The following is a 23,415-nucleotide window of genomic DNA, read 5'->3' on the forward strand; positions in this document are numbered from 1 at the left end:
AACACAGCCATAAATAAAATAAATAAAATGAAACTTAAAAAAAAAAATTGCTACCATAGGGGGAATTCCCTGGCAGTCTAGAGGTTAGGACTCCGCTTCCACTGCAGGGGGCATGGGTTCCATCCCTGGTTGGGGAACTAAGATCCCATGAAGTACAGATGGTTTACAATGGTGTGTTAATTTCTGCTGTACAGCAAGGTGACTCAGTTATACATATATATACATTCTTTTTTTTTTTTTTAATTTTTGGCCATGGTATTCTATTTATTTATTTATTTGTTTATTTTTGGCTGTGTTGGGTCTTCGTTTCTGTGTGAGGGCTTTCTCTAGTTGTGGCAAGCGGGGGCCACTCTTCACCGCGGTGCGCGGGCCTCTCACTGTCGCGGCCTCTCTTGTTGCGGAGCACAGGCTCCAGACGCGCAGGCTCAGTAGTTGTGGCTCACGGGCCTAGTTGCTCTGCGGCATGTGGGATCTTCCCAGACCAGGGCTCGAACCCGTGTCCCCTGCACTGGCAGGCAGACTCTCAACCACTGTGCCACCAGGGAACCCCTACATTCTTTTTCATATTCTTTTCCATTATGGTTTATCACAGGATACTGAATATAGTCCCCTGTGCTATATGGTAGGATCTTGTTGTTTATCCATCCTATATATAACAGGTTTGCATGTAACTTTTGAGTCCATATGAGCATGTGTTTCTGTAGGGTGTCATCTGGCAGTGGTTTTGCTGATCAGAGAGTAGGTGTGTCTTTGACTTACTGGATTCTGCCGATTTTTAAAACGTGGTTTTACCTGTTTACTGTTTTACCAGCAGTTTCTTATTGTTCCACATTCTTGCCAGCATTTGATATCATCATTTTTAAATATTTGGCAAAAATTATGGGTGTGTACTAGTGGCTCACGCGGTTTTAATTTGAATTTCTCTGATTATTTACAAGAGAACACTAATTTTTTAACCTTGGATATTTGGAACCTGATTGAGCTGGCACTGCTGGCTGAGTTCATCCTTTCCCCATAGCTCTGCTGTGCATCTTTGTCATAAATCAGTTGTCCATATGTCCATCTGCTTGGGGGCTCTCTATTCTGTTTAGTGAATTTGTCTCTACCAGCACCAATACCACCCACCCAGTCTTCATTACTATCATTTTGTAATAATTCTGGATTTCTGGTGGACAAGACCTACGTTTTTTAGGTCCTTGACCCATGTTCACTCCACTTTTCTTTAAAAGGGCTTTGGCAGTTTTTGATCTTTTGTGCTTCCATATGAATCTTTTAATCAATCTGTGGAATTACAAAAAAAGAAATTCCTTTTGGGATTTTAATTGTGATTATATTGAATTTGTAGTTCATTTTGGTTTCAAATTAGATACTATGAACATGATATACCGTTCCATTAATAATATTTTTGTTATTGATTTCTAATGTAATTGCCTTGTGACCAGAGAACACATTTCATATAATTTAAATCTTTTGAGATTTGATGAGACTCACTTTTTGGCCCAGTATACAATCAATTTTGTAAATGTTCCACATGTATATTCTGCAACTGATAGCTTTATTGTCTAAATAGGATGGTTTTTATTTTGGTTCCCGGCCAGGGATCGAACCTACGCCCCCTGCAGTAGAAGCTCAGAGCCTTAACCACTGGACTGCCAGGGAAGTCCCATAAATAGGATGGTTTTTAAATCATGCTGTTCAAATCTCTTACATCATCACTTACTTACATATAACATAATCTTTTGTTTACTTATTTTACCAATTACTGAGAGACATGTATACAAATCTCCCAGAACAACTGTGAATTTATTTCTCTGAGTATGTGCACATTTTGAAGTTCACTTTATTTATTTAATGCCATATTGCTATTTAGAATTATATCAATATAATTATAGCAATATAATAATTATAGCAATATAATAAATGACATATCCCTGGCAAACTGAACTTATTATCATTATGAAGAAACCTTTCTTATTTCTAGAAATGATATTTGCCTTAAGGTCTATACCAACTTTCTTTGTTACTGTTTGCATGGTTTATCTTTTTATACTAGGTTTGTCTGAATCAGGATTCAAATAAGATACACACAATTGCAATTGGTTGAGTTGTTTCCATTTCTTTTAATAATTATGGTGCTATTCAGTTACCGATTGCATATTAGGTGAGTTGTAATAGTTTGTGCTTTTTAATGAATTGGTTTATCCCATCTAAGATGTCAAATTAATGTGCATGGAGCTGTTTGTAGTATTTCCTTATTATACTTTTGATGCTTGCAGAGTCTGTAGTGATAGCCTCTATTTCCTTCCTGGCATTGGTAATTTTTGTCTTCTCTTATTTTTCATTTGATTTTTCTATATTTTCAATCAACTGTGATTAGATATGGAATTTTCAAGAAATTCTTTGGCTTTGTTGGGATCTTTGAAACAATAGATAGATGCCCCTCATTAGATCTTTAATTATTTCTGGGGAATTCTCAGCTACTGTCTCTACAAATGTTTTTTTCTCACTGTTTTCTCTAAGTTCAATCAGGTCCCATTTGTTTGTTTTTGCTTTTATTTCATTTACTTTAGGAGATGGATCCAAAAAAACATTGCTGCAATTTATGTCAAAGAGTGTTTTGCCTATGTTTTCCTCTAGGAGTTTTATAAGTGAAAAGACAACCCACTAAATGGGGGAAAATATTTGCAAATGAAATGATTAATATGGGATTAATATCCAACAATTAGCTCATAGAGCTCAACATAAAAAAACACCAAAAAACCCAAACAACCTGATTAAAAAATGGGCAGAACTGAATAGACATTTTTCCAGAGAGGAAATGCAGATGGCCAACAGGCACATGAAAAAATGCTAAACGTTACTAATCATCAGGGAAATGCAAATCAAAACCACAATGAGATACCAACTCACACCTGTCAGAATGGCTATCATCAAAAGGAACACAAATAACAAATATTGGTGAGGATGTAGAGAAAAGGGAACCCTCGTACACTGTTGGAACGTAAACTGGTGCAGCCACTGTGGAAAACAGTATGGAGGTTTCTCAAAAACAAACAAACAAACAAACTAAAAATAGAACTACCCTATGACCCAGCAATTCCAATCCTGCATATATATCTGAAAAAAAACTCAAAACACTAATTTAAAAAGATACATGCACCCCTGTGTTCATAGCAGCATTCTTTACAATTGCCAAGATATGGAAGCAGCGTAAGTGTCCGTCGACAGATGAATGGATAAAGAAGATGTGGCACATATATACAATGGAATATTACTCGGCCATAAAAAAGAAACGAAATTGAGTTATTTGTAGTGAGGTGGATGGACCTAGAGTCTGCCATACAGAGTGAAGTAAGTCAGAAAGAGAAAAACAAATACCGTATGCTAACATATATATATGGAATAAAAAAAAAAAAAAGGTCATGAAGAACCTAGGGGCAGGACGGGAATAAAGACACAGACCTCTAGAGAATGGACTTGAGGACATGGGGAGGGGGGAGGGTAAGCTGGGACAAAGTGAGAGAATGGCATGGACATATATACACTACCAAACGTAAAATAGATAGCTAGTGGGAAGCAGCAGCATAGCACAGGGAGATCAGCTCAGTGCTTTGTGACCACCTAGAGGGGTGGGATAGGGAGGGTGGGAAGGAGAGAGACGCAAGAGGGAAGAGATATGCGGATATATATATATACGTAGAGCTGATTCACTTTGTTATAAAGCAGAAACTAACACACCATTGTAAAGCAATTATACTCCAATAAAGATGTTAAAAAAATAAATAAATAAAATAAATAGAGTTTGCATGTGAACCGCCCCTGCCAAAAGTGGCTGGTGAAAAAGTCACATTTCCCAGACTTTCTTGCAACTAGGGATTGCCATGTGACATACTTCAAGCCAATGACATTTCTGAGTTGGGCTTCAGGAAAGTTCTTTAACAGGCAGAGAGACTTGGCTTTTGCCCTTTTCTCTTTCTTTTACTGACCTCCTAAGATGCAGCTCTGGTGCTGGGAGGGAGCAGACATCTTGTGACCATAGGAAACAGAGCAAATGCTAAGTTTGGTTGAAAGGAAAGTTACAGGGAGCCAGCGTTCCTACTGGGATCACAGGTCTGCTGTGCCCCCGCCCCCAGGCTGCCTTCTTCCAGACTTCTCCTTATGTGAGACACACAATTTTTCTCTAATTTGTTTAAGCTCCTGGGTTATGTTTATTTGTTTCTGTACTTCAGAGCTGAATCCATGTCATATTTCACACAATTGTGGATTTTTCAGCTTATTCTAATTCAAACGATTTTTCTTTCACATGATTGAAATCTGTATTATTACATGCATACCAAAAAAAAAATTGACACAAAAGAGCCAACATCAGGGCATCACTTGTAAAATCACTGACCTTTAAAAATAAAGAAAGAATCCTTTGGGCATTTAAGCAAAACAGGTTTAAGTCACCTATAAGAGAAAATTTTAGATTGACTTAGATTAATAAACAACAACATTGAACACTAGAAGACAGTGGAACAATGCTTGCAAAGCCCACAAACTATAAAAAAAATAAAAATAAAAATAAAAATAAAAAATAAAAAATAAAAATAAAAAAACAAACCAAAAACACCCAAGAATTGTACACTCACATCTTCAAGGAATTCATGGAAAAGACTCTGACAAGTACAGGTTTCTGGTAACTAACTATACTGCTGAACTGAATGAATAAGCATTTTCAGAACTCTAATGGAAAACTGATGAACTCATAAAAGTGCTAACAAAAGATCAAGATGAAAAAAATTAATTACATGGGACTGAGTGAACTGATGAGGATGATTGTAATTTTTGTGACTTTCTGTTTGAATTAAAAAAAAAAAAATCCCACAAGGACTCAGAGGCAAAAAATATGTAAATCAATTTTCACTGCAAAGTAAAGGAGCTGTTACAGTGGAGGATTACTGGACTGAATGTCAATATTATGACATAGTATGAGGGTGTTTCGTGTTTGGTAATTGCAGTCATTGTTGCTTTTGTTGTGGTCATCCATTTACAATGCTTGGTGTCAGTCTATTTATCTCTTGTAAAAATAAAATACAGTGTGTATGTGTGAAAAAAAAAAAATTGTTGAATTCCACCCATGAACTACGCTGAACATTTCCCTGGACTCCCCTGGTCCAGGCATTATGCTATTTGTATTCATTAAAACTGATTACGGTTTTCTTCATATTTATCACCAGTTTGACTTCCATAGCTGAGGCTTACTCTGCTATCAGCAGGATTCCTTGTCTCCTTTGGAAGTTTTCAAAGTGAAAATCCAAGAACACAAATGAATTCTGGCAGCCGGAAGTCCTTAATTTAGTGTGTGGGTTCCAGTGAGATGAGAGGAACTGTATTTTAGGATAAAACAATTAGATAATCCTGAATTAAACTTGTGGTGTACTCATCACATTCTTTTCTTGGATTCACGTGCAATGTACATGTACTTGACGTGATTCAATTATGTCTTAAGTTCCTGATTGCCAAAGCTAATTGAATAATAAAAGTGTAATGTACCAGTCATATTTACAAAAGTTGCATAGAGCCAATGACCCTGGAAAGGGCACCTTACCTCTAATTGTGCATTATAGGCCATGTGGCCCCTACAAATCATAAAGAATAATCATTAAAATGCTAAAACTCAATTATGAGTTCAACAAAAGGTAGGGACTCTCCATTACATTTCATTAATATTGAAGGAGGATGAAGAGCATGAATGGGCATCTTTTTTTTCTGGTCTGTTGTGTGGTTCCAACCTCAGGACACTTACTGTGATCACAAATGCCTGTAATCCCTTGCACATCTGAACAATCTCATTAAAGAGAAAGGTGTCCTGAAAAAAAAAAAAAAAGAATTTTACACTCAGCTAAAGTATTACACAGCTATGAAGGCAACAGACCAACATTTCAAATACGTGATAACCCAGGAAATACAGCTGACTTTCTAAAAGAACAACAAAAGTCAAACTTCAGTCAAATAAGAGATTACTGATATGATTCAGCAATTCTACTCCTGGGTATTTACCTGAAGGAAAGGAAAACACTAACTCAAAAAGATCTCACCTCCAGGGCTTCCCTGGTGGCGCAGTGGTTGAGAATCTGCCTGCCAATGCAGGGGACACGGGTTCGAGCCCTGGTCTGGGAAGATCCCACATGCCGCGGAGCAACTAAGCCCGTGAGCCACAACTACTGAGCCTGCGCGTCTGGAGCCTGTGCTCCGCAACAAGAGAGGCCGCGACAGTGAGAGGCCCACGCACCGCGATGAAGAGTGGCCCCCGCTCACCGCAACTAGAGAAAGCCCTTGCACAGAAACGAAGACCCAACACACCCAAAAATAAATAAATAAATAAATTTAAAAAAAAAAAAAGATCTCACCTCCATGTTCATACAGTACTATTTACAATAGCCAAGATATAGAAACAACCTAAGTGTCCATCAATGGATGAATAAAGAAAATGTGGTGTATATACATAATGGAATATTATTAATCCATAAAACAGAAGGAAATCTTGCTATTTGCAACAACCTGGATGGACTTTGACAGCATTATGCTAAGTGAAATAAGTCAGACAGAGGAAGACAAGTATCGTATGGTCTAACATATATGCAGAACCCCACTCTCCATCCTTGTGCGAGAGAGTTCTTTTCCCTTAATAAGGTACAACCTGTCACAGTCACACCCACACCTTCACATCTTGGGTCTTAAATGATGCCTGTGTCAGCTTCAGTTTCTTCCCGATTTCTTTTATAAGAACAAAAGACACTTTAAAAAATTTATTCACAGTTTTTGCCTTTCAACTCAAAAGGCAAAAATGCATATAGTTTTTTGAAACTTGTAAAGTCAAGAAAGTAAATAAATTTTTTTTAAAAAAGCGTCCTCTTCACCTTTTAAAATAATAAATAAATAAATAAAATAAATGTCCTTTGACAGATGAATGGATAAAGAAGACGTGGTGTATATGTACAATGGAATGTTACTCAGCCCCAGGAGGGTGATTCCTTTGGACCACGTCACCCAGGTGCCTTTGCCCTCTGGTTTCCTATTGGGACCTGCCAATGGGAGACACCTGCTGATCGAGGGGAGGAGATCCCCTCCTTGCTGAATCACCTTGGGCTGCTGTTTTCCTCCACCAAAGGCCTTCTCCCTACAACTAGGGCTACTTCTTCCAGTTTCTGGTAATTGTTCCCTCTCTTTGCTCCTTCAGGCAAATGGGCAACAAGGACTGCACTCTTGCTAGCCCAAGATGCCCCACCTCCCTTGTCGGCGTCCCATAATCCTCCCCATTCCTTCAGAAATGGTTCCTTTATTAAACTCTCCTCCATTCCCTCAATTTGAGAGTGTCATCTGTCTCCTGCCCTGACTGATACAAATAGAAACTAATCTCCCAGAATTTACTAAAGTTACTTAATTAATTTAAAAAGAGAAATGGCCTGATTGCACGGGCCCATGTGTACCAAAGAAATAAGAGAAACATGTAGATGCATTATAATGAAAGAACATCAAAGACAAAGAAAACCCTAAGAACTTTCCAAGTAAGAGCAAGTCGTGTACAAAGGAACAAGATTCAGATTGTTATTACAATGGTGACAATGAAGTAAAGTGTTGTAGAAAAGAATCTTGAACCGGCCGCCCCCCAAGGGGTCCCTGGAGGTCCGTCTGCAGAGGACCCCAGCCCCGCCGGAGAGAAGAGCATCCTGGGAGACGCTGTGGGGGTCGCGGAAGGAGGACAGAGTTGTGACCCAACCCACGTCCAAGACCCCCAACCCCTTCGTGCTGGGTCCCTCAGCCCCGCCCCCGCCCACTGCAGCTGGCCCAGCAGCCCGGACAGCAGCTGGACCTGAGCTCAACCCTCCCCAGACCGTCCTCAGGACCCTCCCTCCCCCGTGACTATCCCCTCCCCACCCCACTGCGATCCAGCAGGGGGTCGCGAGAACGCGCTCACCCCGTCCTTCTGCCCCTCGGCGACCCCAGAGCCCTCCTTGCCCAGTCCAGCCGCACGCACCCTCGGGCTCGCCCCCTGGCCCGACCCTGACACAGTTCCCAGTCCCCAGCCCGCCAGAGCCCTCTTCCCCACCCCGGGGGGTCCTGCCGCCTGTCCCCGTGGCCTGAAGCTCCCCGCCCGCCACAGCCCAGCGCCCACTCCCAACCCTCCGGGTAGCCCACCGAAGGCCAACAGACACATGAAAAGACGCTCAACATCGCTAACCATCAGGGAAATGCAAATTGAAACCATAATGAACTACCGCCTCACACCTGTCAGAATGGCTGTCATCAAGAAGACAACAAATAACAAGTGTTGGAGGACGTAGAGAAAAGGAAACCCACCGTGCCCTGTTGTTGGGAATGTAAATTGGTGCAGCCACTATGGAAAACAGTATGGAGATGCCTCAAAAAATTAAGAATAGAACTGCCATATGATACAGCAACTTCACTTCTGGGTATTTATCTGAAGAAAACAAAAACACTAATATGAAAAGGTATATGCACCCCTATGTTCATGCAGCATTATTTACAGTACCCAAGATATGGAAGCAACCTAAGTGCCCATCAGTAGATGAATAAAGAAGATGTGGTATATATAAACAATGGAATATTACTCAGGCATAAAAAAAAATGAAACCTTGCCATTTGTGGCAACGTGGGTGCATGTAGAGCGTATTATGCTAAGTGAAATAAGCCAGAGAGAAACTAACACCATATGAACTCACTTATATGTGGAATATAAAAAATAAAACAAACAAAACAAATGAAAACAGACTCACAGAAACAGAGAAGAAATGGGTGGTTATCAGAGGGGAGAAGGTTGGGGATGAGGGCAAAAGAGGTACAGGGGATTAAGAAGTACAAATCTACAGTTATAAAGTAAGTCATGGGGATGCAATACACAGCATAAGGAATATGTTCAATAATATTGTAAGAATTTTGTATGAAGACAGATGGTTACTAGACTTATCATGGTGATCATTTCATAATGTATGCAAATGTCAAAACACTATGTGGTACATCTGAAACCAATGTAATATTGTATATCATCTATATTTCTATAAAAATAAATAAAAAGTACAGGAGGATTGTGTAGGTTATATGCAAATACCTATGTCATTTTATGTAAGAGATTTGAGCATCATAGAAATCTGGTATTCACATCCTCGAATAAAAAAGATCATCTACAGACTAGAGAAAATACTTGCAAACACACATCTGATAAAGAACTTGTAACCACAATATGTTAAGATCTCTCGATACTCAATAACAAAAATTCCAACTTTTAAAAATTGGAGGGGCTTGCCTGGTGGTGCAGTGGTTAAGAATCCTCCTGCCAATTCAGGGGACACAGGTTTGAGCCCTGGTCCGGGAAGATCCCACATGCTGCGGAGCAACTAAGCCCGTGTGCCACAACTACTGAGCCTGCGCCCTACAGCCCGTGAGCCACAACTAGTGAGCCCACGAGCCACAACTACTGAGCCCGTGAGCCAAAGCTACTGAGCCCACGAGCCACAACTACTGAAGCCCGCGCACCTAGAGCCGGTGCTCCGCAATGAAGATTAACCCTTGCTCACTGCAACTAGAGAAAGGTTGCGCACAGCAACGAAGACCCAACGCAGCCAAAAATAAATAAATAAATAAATCATTTATTTAAAAAAAATTGTACAAAAGATTTGAACAGATATTTTATCAAAGAAGAGATACAGATGGCAAATAATGACATGAAATGAAGTTCAAAATTATTAGTCATTAGGAAAATGCAGATTAAAACCACAATGAGATACCACTACAATACCAAGAATTGGTGAGGATGCAGAGCAACTAAAACTCTCACACTTCACTGATGGGGATGAAAAATAGTATGACCACTTTGAAAAACATTTTGACAATTTCTAATACATGTAAATACATATGTACCATATGACCCAATAATACCACTGCTAGGTATTTACCCCAGAGAAATGAAAGCATGTTCTCACACAAATTTGTACACTAATGTTCATAGCAACTTTATTCATAATTATCCAAAACAGAGGGAAAAATTGTCCCTCAGCTGATCAACTGGTGAGTGGGTCAACAAGTCATGGTACATCCATACAATGAATACTACCCAGCAGTAAAAAGGAATCAGCTACCAATACACATAAAGATGTGGACAAATCTCAAAAGTACTTTGCTAAGTGAAAGAAGCCAAACTCAAAAGGCTACATACTGTACAATTCCATTTACGTGACAATCTGGAGAAGGCAAAAGTATAGGGACAGAATTCAGAGCGGTCATTGCCAAAAGCTGGAAATGGGAGGACAGTATTGACTACAAAGTGGCATGAAAGGACGCAGGGTACTGGAATATTCTTTGTCTTGACTGTAATGGTGGATACACAGCCCTATACCCTTTAAAACTCATTGAGCTGTAATACCTAAAAAGGATAAATTTTACTTTATGTAAATTATGTCACAATAGACCTGAATTAATGAAAAAGATACAATTATCTAAAACAACAAACAATACGCTATTAGGAATAACGTGAATAAATCTAATAAAAGAAATGTAAGACCTTTTTGAAAAAATATAAAACTATTGAAATTATTTTATTTTATGCCATGGTCATGAATAGACTCAATATCATAAGTTAAATATGTCAATTCTCCTCAAATTAGACCATAAAGACATACCAAACCAATAAAAATCCCAACAGGTTTTATCATGGAAATTGGTAAGCAAATTGTAAAATGCAAACAGAAGAGCAAAACACCTAGACTAAATGAGATTTTGAAGAACCAAAATTAGATGAGGGTCTTGCATACCAGGTCTCACATCTTGATACTAATTAAAAAGTTACTGAAATTAAGACACTGGCTTTGGCACCAATAGAGCAATGAGAAGAGAGCATGGAAATATATCCTTGCGCATGTGGAACCTTTATATATTAGAGAGATGGCATTACAATCCTACGGGGAAGGATAGCCAGGACAATTGGCCATCCATCTGGAAAAAACTAAATTCCAACTTCACACCTTACACAAAAACCAATTCCACTGGATATGATTTAAAACTTAAATATGAAAAGCAAACTTTTAGTCTTAAACAGAAAATACAGGAGGCTGTCTTTATGACCTTAGGAGTAGGACAGGATTTCTTAAGTAAGACACACAGAGTTAGATAAATCTGAAAAGATTAGATTTAAATTTCTATAGTTCAAAAGCACAATAAAGTGAAATAACTAGCCTCATACAGAGAGATGATGTTTGCAACATATATAATAAGCAGAGAATTAGAATTCAAAATATCTAATGAACGACAAATCAATTTAAAAGTAGAAAAATACATTACCGAACCTGGTTCATTCGCCCAATGCACAGCAGGCAAACCATGGGACACCAAAGTTTGCAGAGAAAAGGTTTATTCACAAGGCGGCCAAGCGAGGAAACAGGAAATCTGCCTCCCGGAAGGGGTGGGGCTCAGGATATTGATGGGATAAAGATGAGGTTTGGGGAGCTTGGGGAAATGTGATTGGAGGTAAGAAAAGGGTGAGGGAATTGTCCTGCTGTGCAGGTGCAACTAAGCTACAGAACGTTCAAGAAGTCACCTCCTTAACCCAGTGGCAGTGGAAAGGAGGTTGTTATGAATAACAATATACTCATTTCACCTTTATGGCTCTGAAGCAATTTCAAGAACGGAGGATAAGAGACCAAACATTATAACAAAAGATGTTCCTATTGCTCTTATGGCTCAGGAATTTCCAAGCGTTTTGGGAGCTGTGAGTCAGGAACTGTGGAGGAAAACCACATATATATGAGAAATATGTTTTGGTCATCCGAATCACCAAGTATATATATTTCTTATCAATCACAATATCGCAAGAATAAGAGGCAAGTTGCAAATGAATGTGTCCTGGAAGATACCTTGCATCAATCATCCAATCCCCAGGGGCCCAAAGGTAAAGCCTGGGCTTTAACCAGCCTCCAAATCTCTGGTGACAAGAGACAAAGCCCGGGCCAGAGCAGGATGGAGATCAGACGAGATCTTTGCATAAAGCCAGGACCCCTAAATCACTGACCCTCAGAAAGTGAGCCAGAAGAAAAAGAACTGCCATGAAGGGAGAGGTAGTGGAGACTGATTCTTCAGCCATAGCTTTAGAGAAAAGCATGAAAAATATCTTCCCTCAGAGCATCCCTAACCCTCACTCACACTCTCGAGGGTGTAGGCCAAAATTTACAATGCCTGTGAGGCTTGAAAAATATAAGCCAAAAATGTCATTTAAAGTGACCCTCATGCGTAGTATACCTGTACCCAGCAGATGTAAAAACAGATCCCCTCTGGAGGAAGGCCCTTACACCTAGGCCTCAAAGAATTCCCACAGATTAAGTTCCAAGTAAGATGAAATATCAATTAAAAAACCATCAGGGCTTTCCCGGTGGCGCTGTGGTTGGGAATCTGCCTGCCAGTGCAGGGGACACAGGTTCGAGCCCTGGTCTGGGAAGATCCCACATGCCGCGGAGCAACTGGGCCCGTGAGCCACAATTACTGAGCCTGCGCGTCTGGAGCCTGTGCCCCGCAACAGGAGGGGCCGCGATAGTGAGAGGCCCGCGCACCGCGATGAAGGGTGGCCTCCGCTCGCCACAACTGGAGGAAGCCCTCGCACAGAAACGAAGACCCAACACAGCCAGAAATGAATAAATAAATTTATAAAAAAACAAAACAAAAACAAACAAACAAACAAAACCATCAAACAGGACTCCCCTGGTGGCGCAGTGGTTGGGAATGCGGGGGACACGGGTTTGAGCCCTGGTCCGGGAAGATCCCACATGCCACGGAGCAACTAAGCCCGTGTGCCACCACTACTGAGGCTGCACTCTAGAGCCCACGAGCCACAACTACTGAGCCCGTGTGCCACAACTACTGAAGCCCATGTGCCTAGAGCCTGTGCTCTGCAACAAGAGAAGCCACTGCAATGAGAAGCCCATGCACCGCAATGAAGAGTAGCCCCGGCTCGCCACAACTAGAGAAAGCCCGTATGCAGCAACAAAGACCCAACACAGCGAAAAATAAATAAATAAAATAAATAAATTTATTTTTTAAAAAACCATCAAACACAACAAAACAACTGATCATGAGCAAAAGAACTACAGAAACAATTAACTGCAGAGTTAGACCTTCAAAGATTGCTGATATTAGAAGTATCTGACACTGCTCATAAATCAACATGTGTAAAGAAATAAAAGAAGATATTGGAAGTATGATGAAACAAGAGAATGTAAAACTGACCAGGCAGATTTTGGGGAAAAACACAAATAGAAACTCTACAAATGTAAAATATAAAAATTGAAATAAAAGAGTAAATGGGTACATTAAACAGCAAATTAAATACAGCTGGAGATAAAATTTGTGGGTTGGCTTAAGATAGGTCCAAAGACATTGTCAGAATGCAGCATGGATGTACAGAGAGGGAAAATATGAAGGAAAAAAAAGTCAAATATAAAAGACAGAGTTAAAAAATGTCTGACGTGTCTAATAATACAACTTCAGAAAGAGAGACTAGAGAAACTGGGAAATAAGCAGTATTTGATAAGAAAATGAATTTTCCAGTATTGATTCAGGAAGCCCAATAAATTCCAAGCATAGTAAATAAAAAAGTCCACAACCAGAAACATTCTAGTCTAACTGTAAAATACCAAAGACAAAGAGATGTTAATAGTAGGGAAAATTTAAAAAAACAAGTATCTACAGAAGAGCCACAAATAGACAGCTAGGGACTTCCCTGGTGGTCCACTGGTAAAGAATCTGCCTTCCAATGCAGGGGACATGGGTTTGATCCCTGGGCGGGGAACTAAGATCCCACATGCCACAGGGCAACTAAGCCCCCGCCCCACAACTACTGAGCTCCCGCGCCTCAACTAGAGAGCCTGCATGCTGCAAACTACAGAGCCCATGTGCCCTGGAGCCTGTGCACCACAACTAGAAAGAGAAAACCCGCACACCACAACTAGAGAGCAGCCTATGTGCGGCAACAAAGAGCCCACGTGCTGCAACGAAAGATCCCGCGTTCCGCAACTAAGACCCAATGCAGCCAAAAATAAATAAAATAAATAAATAAAATAATAAATCTTTTAAAAAATATATACAGCTAACTTCTCACTGGAACCCAAAAGATAGTGCAATGTTATCTTTGAAGTGTTGAGAACAAAACTATGTCAACCTAGAATCATGTAGCCAGATAAGTTATTTTCAAGAATTCTAGCAAAATAAAGACATTTCCAGACAAAATAAAAGTAACAGAAAGAAGTAAGGTCTGAGGTACAAAAGGGAATGGTGAGAAGAAAGAAGCAAGCATGCAGATAAATCAAAAGTAATACTGAGCTTATAAAACAGTAACAATGATGCCTAATTTGTGGGATTGAAAATATCAAGGTAGGAGTCCCAGGTCTGGTTAAGATGAGTAAACACACTCCACACTATCTACCCCCCACTGATTACAACTAAAACCCTGGACGAATACATGAAGCAACAATTGGAAGACCCTGAAAAGTAAGGACTAGCAGACAGATTGGAGAGAGGAATCAAAACTCATGGAAGGGTATGGCAGTGAGTTTATGGTTTGGTTTGGTTTGGTTTCCTCCCATATCTCTCAGCTCAGACTCAGCGCATCCTGAATCCCAGAACTGCATAGCAGGCACAGGAAGAAAAAGCTCCCACAAAAACCCTCTTTTTCTGATCAGAGACCTAGGACAGAGAGAGTAGGAGGAGAATCCTGGTTTTATTTGTAATCCCACCCAACCCTGCCCTGAGGCCAGACCCTGTCCCAAAGATGCACTCTCATGGCAGTAGTGGCAACCCAGAAGCAGCAGCAGCACCCATGCCCACCCTGACAGAGCAACTAGGAGAGAGAAAAAATCCTTCTCTCTGACCGCAGAAACCATATTTCACTACTACGTATGCTCTCGAGGCTACTGTGCTATTGTATCCTCACGGTGGGAAGGCTGTACACATGCTGTACATTTCCTCCTGACTCACATTCAGTGATTTCACATTGGTAGCTGTATTATCTGCTCAGGCTGCCAGAGCAAAATAGCACAGACGGAGTGGCTAAAAAACAGAAATTTATTTCTCACAGTTCTGGAGGGTGGGACGCCCAAGATCCAGGTGCTGACAAGGTAGGTTTCACCCTGAGGCCTCTTCCCCTTGGCTTGTAGGTGGCCGCCTTCTTGCCCTGTGTTCACAATGGCCTCTGAGCACAGACTCGTAGAGGAGGCAGAGGGGGCACTCTGGGGTCACTTCTCATGAGGACATTACTCCTATTGGGCCAGGGCCCCCTCCTCATGACCTCATTCAACCTTAAGCATTTCCTTAGGGGCGCATCTCCAGATACAGCCACACTGGGGGTTAGGGCTTCAACATATGGATTTGGGGTGAGGGGGGCACACAAACAGTCAGTCCATACAATAGTTAACTTGACACATGGAAATTGGAAAAGCCTACAAATCAGGACTCCTTTTCTGGGGATGGTTTGGTGAACACTTAGCAGCACACTGCTCTGAGGGGAAGTGCAGAAAATGATCTCCTGGTCCCATTCTTCTGAGTATCCTTCACTTCTCCCAGCCTGGGAGCTCAGCAAGGTCGGGGGTCAGCCTTTGATCCCCAGTTCTCAGCCCTCTACTCTCATCTCCTTAGAAGCCCAATCAGCATTTGTCAGATTGACCAGGAGCTGAAATGCATGCTGGTGGCATGAAAAGGAGGCTGACAAGAGAGGAAGTCTCGGTCCCACAAATATGAAATTTGTGAATATGACAGAAGCAGGAACTACAGACACAGGCTCTGGAGTCGACTGTGGGGCGGATGACTTCCCTTCCCTGAGCTTCGGGTTTCTCATCTGTAAAGTGGGGGTAATAACAGTACCTCCCTTGGAGGGTCCCAGTGAGGATAGGATGAGGTAACACTGAGGACCCTCCACACGGCCTGGAAAGCTACATGGATCATCACACAGATACCCATCCTTTAAAGAGCTCTCCTTCTTCCGTAAACATTCAGTCAGCACTGACTGCCCCACTCACTGTGCCACGTGACAAGGACCCAAAGCCCCCTGAGCCAGTGTCCCAGTCAGTCCTCAAGCTTCTCTCTGTGTAGCAGGAAGACAACACAGAAAAGGGAAGCATTGGTTGTTAATGGGGCCAGAGAGCTGTTGACCTTCCTCACTGCGTGGGGAAGTGGTAGGGAGCACGGGCTCTGGGCTCAGACCCAACGCTGCAGCGGACATTTACATGTGATGTGACCTCAGTTAAATCTCATAATCTCATTTGGGACCTGAGTTTCTTCCTGCATAAAAATGAGGATCAAAATAAACCCTGCCTACCTCCTGGGGTTGTTGGGAGAGTTAAGAGCTTTTTTAAAACATAAGCTGGATTTGGTAAATTGGTGCAGCCACTATGGAAAACAGTATGGGGGTTCCTCAAAAAACTAAAAATAACTACCATGTGATCCAGCAATTCCACTCATGGGTACATATCCATGAAAATGAAAACACTAACTTGAAAAGATACATGCACCCCAATGTTCATAGCAGCAATATTCATAATAGCCAAGACATGGAAGCAACCCAAGTGTCTATCAACAGATGAACAGATAAAGAAGATGTGGTGTGTGTGTGTGTGTGTGTGTGTGTGTGTGTGTATAATGGAATATTACTCAGCCATATAAAGAATGAAATTCTGCCGTTTGCAACAGTGTGGATAGACCTAGGGAGTATTACACTCAATGAAATGTCAGACAGAGAAAGACAAATACTCTGTTATCACTTATATGTGGAATCTTAAAAAAGACACAAACAAATGTATATGATAAAACATAATTAAGACATTCTGCCCTGCCATGCCCTGCTCTCAAGAGACACAAGTCATCTCCCCAGTAAATGGGCCCGGCCTGCGGAGGAGGGCGGCATGCGGCTCCGCTTTGCCCGGCTTTCAGAGCACGCCACCACTCCGACCAAGGGGTCTGAGCGCGCCGCGGGCTATGACCTGTACAGTGCCTATGATTACACAGTTACCACCTATGGAGAAAGCCCCTGTGAAAACAGACATTCCTTCTGGGTGCTATGGGAGAGTAGCTCCACGTTCTGGCTTGGCTGCAAAACACTTCATAGATGTAGGAGCTGGTGTCATAGATGAAGATTATAGAGGAAATGTTGGTGTTGTACTGTTTAATTTTGGCAAAGAAAAGTTTGAAGTCAAAAAGGGTGATCGAATTGCCCAGCTCATTTGTGAACAGATATTTTACCCAGAAATAGAGGAAGTTCAAGTTTTAGATGACACTGAAAGGGGTTCAGGAGGTTTTGGTTCCACTGGAAATAATTAAGATTTATGCCAAGGACAGAAAATGAGAAAATGTACATTTTCCTTGAAAATAAAGACTTTGCTTAAAAAAAAAAAAACATAATTAAGGGATTAAGAAATATAAACTAGGTATAAAATAGATTAGCAACAAAGATATATATATAGGGCCTGGATTTGTTTTAATCAAGTATGGTGAGACACACAGACACAAAATTGGCTGTTATGAAGGAAGCAGTTTATATTCACAAAACCATAAAAACAAGATGCCCAGCACTCCACGCAGGGCCATGCAGGGAGGCACCAGGGTCAGTCAGGAGGCAGAGGGAGGGAGGGGGAAACGTGGGCAGGAGCCTTTGTTGTAGGTTCTGTGAGAGAGACAAGGCAAGGGAGAGCAGGCAGGTTTAGGATCAGCTGGTATGAATGATATCTGCGGGCGCTGGGAATTAGGGGCTGTCCCTAGTTGCCTGGTACCTGGCCCTGGGATGAATACGGCAGAAGAACATGGGCCTCCTGGAGCATGAGAGCCACACGGAGGAGGTGGTGGGGAGTGTGGGCTCTGGACTGGTTGGTCTGCATATGACAGGTGAGCTCCTGGGCACGTCCATTGCTTTCCTAAGAACTGGCAGCCCTGGGAGGGACAGTCTCTCCCTGGTCAGTGAGGCCCCGGATGTCAGAGCATCAAGAATACAGCAAATAAGGAAACGTAGCCAACACGAGTGCAAAGCACCCGACACACAGGAAGTGGGAGATGTCATCCCTGCCTGTTTCAACTTTGTTGGGCCTGGGTCTCCCTCTACTTGCTTCACATAGTGAAGCAAGCTGAGAGTCTTCCCTTCCCAGCTGGACTCTAGTTTCTGGAGGGCTCACTGCACGCCTGCACCCAACCAGCGCAGGAGAAGCCTTCTCTGGGCCCCTCCCTGCCTGCAAAACAAGAGGAAGGGGCTTCCCTGGTGGCGCAGTGGTTGAGAATCTGCCTACTAATGCGGGGGACGCGGGTTCGAGCCCTGGTCTGGGAAGATCCCACATGCCGCGGAGCAACTAGGCCCGTGAGCCACAACTACTGAGCCTGCGCGTCTGGAGCCTGTGCTCCGCAACAAGAGAGGCCACGATAGTGAGAGGCCCGCGCACTGCAATGAAGAGTGGCCCCCGCTTGCCGCAACTAGAGAAAGCCCTCACACAGAAACGAAGACCCAACACAGCCATAAATAAATAAATAAATAAAATTAAAAAAAAAAAAAAAAAACAAGAGGAAGTAAACAGAGTGCTGATGTCAGCAGAGGCCCGTGGACAGCCCATGGGAAAGAGCAGAGACCAAGACCTTGCCCTTCGTCCCTCCCGCTTCCCTGTGCTCTTTCTTTGCCTCGTGTGTCCTGCCTCACCTCAGGGGCCACACTCACATCCCTCCTGCCTTTGTTTCCCCAGACCCTGAGAAGTGGCCAGCTGAATGAAGCACAATGAATGACCCCTCAGGATGGGCTGTGGAAGGAAGGGGAAGTGAGGGAGGTTAACGGGGGTGGTTGGTGGTGCAGGGGCAATCAGGGCAATCTTGGGTAAGCGCCAAGCTCACGAGGCAGACAGACCTGAGTGTGGTCCAGATCCAGACGTGGAGGGAACCAGAGTAAGTGAGGTCACCTCTCTGAGCCTCAGTGCCTTCCTCTGTCAGATGGGAATCAAATTCCTTTATCTCACAGGATTGCTGTGAAAAGTAAATGTAACACACAAAGCAGGTTCCCAGCATCAGTCCTTGCCCCAGGGCAGTGGTTCTCAAACTTCAGCAGGTCAGGCTGGGGCCTGAGAATTGGCATTTCCCACAAGTCCCAGGTTGATGCTGCTGGTCAACACTGTGATACCTGTGAATGGTATGACTATGTCAAACGGTAGATGTATGTTCAACTTTTTAAGGAATGGCCAAAGTAGTTGTACCATTTCACATTCCCACCTGCTGTGGATGAGAGCTCTGGTTGCTCCATGTCCTTGCCAACAGTTAGTATGGTTGGTCTATTAATTTTAGCCATTTAATAGATGTATGGTGGTATCTCATTGTGGTTTTCATTTGCATTTCCCTAATGACTTATGATGTTACACATCTTTTCATGTGCTTATTTGTTACCTATGTATCTTCTTTGATGAAGTATCTATTCACATCTTTAGCTCACGTTTTTTTAAAAAATAAATTTATTTATTTTTATTTTTGGCTGTGATGCGTCTTCATTGCTGCGCGCGGGCTTTCTCTAGTTGCGGCGAGCGGGGCTACTCTTTGTTGCGGTGTGCAGGCTTCTCATTGCGGTGGCTTCTCTTGTTGCAGAGCACAGGCTCTAGGCACATGGGCTTCAGTAGTTGTGGCATGCAGGCTCAGAAGTTGTGGCTCATGGGCTCTAGAGCTCAGGCTCAGTAGTTGTGGCACACGAGCTTAGTTGCTCCGTGGCATGTGGGATCTTCCTGGACCAGGGCTCGAACCCGTGTCCCCTGCATTGGCAGGCGGATTCTTAACCCTGCGCCACCAGGGAAGCCCTAGCTCATGTTTTTAATTGGAATTTTGTTTTCTTATTAATCTTTGAGAGTTCGTTATATATTCTGGATACAAGTCCGTTGTTAGTTACATGATTTGCAAATATTTTCTCCCTATCTATATCTTGTCTTTCACTTCCTTGACAGTTTCTTTTGAAGAACAGAAGTTGTTAATTTTGATGAACTCCAATTTTTCAATATTTTCTTTTATGTCATGCTTTTGGTGCTGAATCTAAGAAATCTTTGCCTAACCCAAGGTCACAAAGATTCTCTCCTATGTTTTTTTCTTCAGTTATATAATTTTAGGACTTATATTTAGGCCTACAATTCATTTTGAGCTCATTTTTGAATATAGTGTAAGTTCTGTTGTTTTTTGGTTTTTTTTTAAATTTAATTTTATTTATTTTGGTTGTGCTGGGTCTTATTTGCGGCTTACAGTCTCCTTAGTTGCAGCACGTGTGCTCCTTACTTGTGGCCGGTGGGGTCCTTAGTTGTGGCATGCATGTTGGATCTAGTTCCCTGACCAGGGATCGAACCCACATTCCCTGCATTGGAAGGCAGATTCTTCACCACTGTGCCACCAGGGAAGCCCCAGTTCTGTTAGTTTTTGTGTTGGGTTTTTTTTGTATATAAATATCAAATTGTTCCAGTACAATTTGTTTAAAAGACTATCATTTCTTCACTGAATTGCCTTTGCATCTTTGTTGGAAATTAATTGATCATAAACGTGTGGGTCTATTTATGTACCCTCTGTTCGGTTCCAGTAATCTATTTGTCTTCCTTGATGCCAATACATCTTGATTACAGTAGCTTTGTAATAATAAGTCTTGAAGTCAGGTAGCATAAATCCTCCAAATTTGTTCTTCAACTGCAAAGTTTTTTTTGGCTGTTCTAGGTAGCTAGTTTTCTATAGGAATGTTAGAATTGTCTTGTCAATTTCTACAAAAAAAATCCCAAACCTACTGGGATTTTGACTGAGATTGTGTTAAATCTACGTATTATCCGGGGAGAATTGCTGTATAACAGTATTTAGTCCTCTTATGTGTGAAGTCTCCATTTATTTGTCTTCTTTAATTTCTCTCAGCGATACTTTGTAGTTTTCACTGTTCAGATTTTGCACATCTTCCATCATATTTATTCCTAAATATCTGGCATTGTTGATAATATTGTATATAGCATTGTTTTCATCTCAATTTCCAATTATTTGTTGTTAGTATATAAAATTGATTTCCGTATACTGATCTTGTAAACCTGCTTAACTCACTAATAGTTCTGGTAGTTTTTTTGTAGATTCCATTGGATCTTCTACATAAATAACCAAGTCATCTGTGAATAAAGACAGTTTTACTTCTTCCTTTTCAATCTGGATGGCTTTTGTCTCAATTACTATACCTGCAGGATTTTAATTTATAGAGGTGATTGACTGACAACTCAGAGAGGTCATTGAAAGAAGATTTTTTTTTAAGATTTATTTATTATTTATTTATTTATTTTATTTATTTTTGGCTGCGTCGGATCTTAGTTGCAGCACGCGGGATCTTCATTGAGGCATGCGGGATCTTTCATTGCAGCGCGCGGGTTTCTCTCTAGTTGTGGCATGCTGGTCTTCTCTCTCTAGTTGTGGCACGCAGGCTCCAGGGCGTGTGGGCTCTGTAGTTTGCGGCATGCAAGCTCTCTAGTTGAGGCGCAGGAGCTAGTAGTTGTGGCGCGTGGGCTTAGTTGCCCCGCGGCACGTGGGATCTTATTTCCCTGACCAGGGATCGAACCGGTATCCCCTGCTTTGCAAGGTGGATTCTTTACCACTGGATCCCCAGGGAAGTCCTGAAAGAAGATTTTTATTACTTATATTTCCCAAGGGGAGGGTGTACACCACCCCTTATAGGTGGGGAAGCACCAGAGTCATTCAGGAGGCAGAAACAAGAATGAGGATAGGCACTTCCCTGGTGATGCAGTGGTTAAGACTCTGCGCTCCCAATGCAGGGGGCCCGGGTTCAATCCCCGTTCCGGGAACTAGATCCCACCCATATGCATGGCGCAACTAAGAGTTCGGATGCCCAAACTAAGGAGACCACCTGCAGCAATTAAGACCCACTGCAATCAAATAAATAAATATTTTTTTAAAAAAAGAATGAGGATAAAGAAAACAATCTTTATTATGTTTTCTGCAGGAAAAACAAGGCAGGACAAAAAACAGTTTAAGATTGGCTACTCTGAATAATTCTGGTGGGTGTTGGGCTATAGGTGCTTTCCTTAGTTGTCTGGCACCTGGCCCTGGGTTGATTTAGGGCAGGGGAAATATTGGGTTGCTGTGTGAGAGTTAGATAAAGGAGGTGGTATAGAGTATGGGGCCGGGAGTGGATAGTTTGTATATGAAAGGTGTGTTCCCAAGAAAGCCCTTTGCTATCTATCTCTAAGAATTAGTTAGATCTGGAAGGAGCAGTAACTCCCTGGTCCGTGAGCAGTAACTCCTGGTCTCCCAGATATCAGAGCTTCAAGAATACAGAAAGGAAGAAAAGAGAGTTAGTACAATTGGCCCTGTGATAAATGGATGCCAAACAGATAAATATAGAATCTAAGAAAATACAGCTAGAAAAATTTTATTTCTGTTTCTTGCCTTATTATATGGGCTAGAACCTTCCAGCACAACGAATGGAGATAGTGACAACGCACATCTTTGCCTTATCACTAATCTTTGGGGGAAAGCAAGAGTAGGGTGAGGTGCCATGGAAGGGGAAGAGGCTGGGGCAGTGATGGACGTGGCCAATGAGGAAGGGAGGATGGAAACTTGGGAGAAAGTGGGGAAGATCTAAGGCAGTGGTTCTCTCTCTCATGTGGTCCATGGCTCATAGCCCTCACCTGTCCCTGCTGCTATCACACAGTTTCTGACCTCTCCCTCATGTCTCCCTCATGTCTACCTGGGCTAAAGGGCTGCATTTAGGCTCTGCCCATCTTTGAATCACAAAACTCCAGGCCTCCTCCTCCCACAAGCCTCCTCTGTGAGTAGAGCCACAGCACCAGGCTGCATCCCAGGCCCTCCCATGCCTACTGGGGAAGGGAAGATGAACAAACCTAGAGACCTCGTGCCATCCCTGAGCAGAAACCACACCTCACAAATCCTACCCTCATGGGGCTCCAACTGGGTCCAGGGGCCTGAACATGATGTGAAATGTGCAACTTGCATCTAGGGAGAACTTCTGTGGAAGCAGCGGGGCCTGTGGGCACCTGGACAGTGGGTGCTTGCAAAGGTTACCCAGAGCCTGTTTTGTAAAAGTTCTGTGCTGCCTAAGAGAATGGGCAGTGGCGCCCCCTGGCGGGGTCCAGCCCCCTCCTCCAGAGGCCAGGCAAGGAGGAGACATTCCAGGTCCCAAGCTAGTGGGGTGAGGCAGGAATAGAACCCAGATGTCTCCCCACACACAGGGCAGGTACCCTCTGAAGGCACTGCCAAGAAGCCAGTGGATCCCTTTTCCTCTCTTCTGCCCCCCTTTCCAGCTGTTACCAGTTCAGCCCAAGCATCTTTCACAGCCCAGAGGACTCCATGATATTAAGACTCTGTGCCTCATTTTCCCCCTGGGTAAAA

General features: G+C 42.4%; 2 protein-coding genes across 5 annotated transcripts in view; one reads left to right on the forward strand and one right to left on the reverse strand.

The window, feature by feature from the left end:
• The window catches only part of MBLAC1 (metallo-beta-lactamase domain containing 1), a 66,266-nt gene that overhangs the window by 14,797 nt on the left and 28,054 nt on the right, over window positions 1-23,415 (reverse strand). For 2 of the 4 annotated variants that reach the window (XM_036825701.1, XM_036825699.1), the window contains exon 2: window positions 5,789-5,851. The exons of 1 other annotated variant lie outside the window; for it this stretch is intronic. The gene's annotated coding sequence lies outside the window, so the exon portion shown is untranslated. Of the gene's footprint in view, window positions 1-4,393; window positions 4,450-5,244; window positions 5,370-5,788; window positions 5,852-23,415 lie in introns of all 4 variants that reach the window. One more of the 4 variants, XM_036825700.1, reaches the window with a different exon arrangement.
• LOC118881153 (deoxyuridine 5'-triphosphate nucleotidohydrolase, mitochondrial-like) lies at window positions 16,870-17,412 on the forward strand. Its single transcript, XM_036825708.1, is given in 3 exon segments — window positions 16,870-16,897; window positions 16,900-17,042; window positions 17,044-17,412. Coding segments are annotated over 3 exon segments (480 nt in total). The 3' UTR covers window positions 17,353-17,412.

Source organism: Balaenoptera musculus, chromosome 15 (assembly GCF_009873245.2).
Source record: "Balaenoptera musculus isolate JJ_BM4_2016_0621 chromosome 15, mBalMus1.pri.v3, whole genome shotgun sequence".
Taxonomy (NCBI): Eukaryota; Metazoa; Chordata; class Mammalia; order Artiodactyla; family Balaenopteridae; genus Balaenoptera; species Balaenoptera musculus.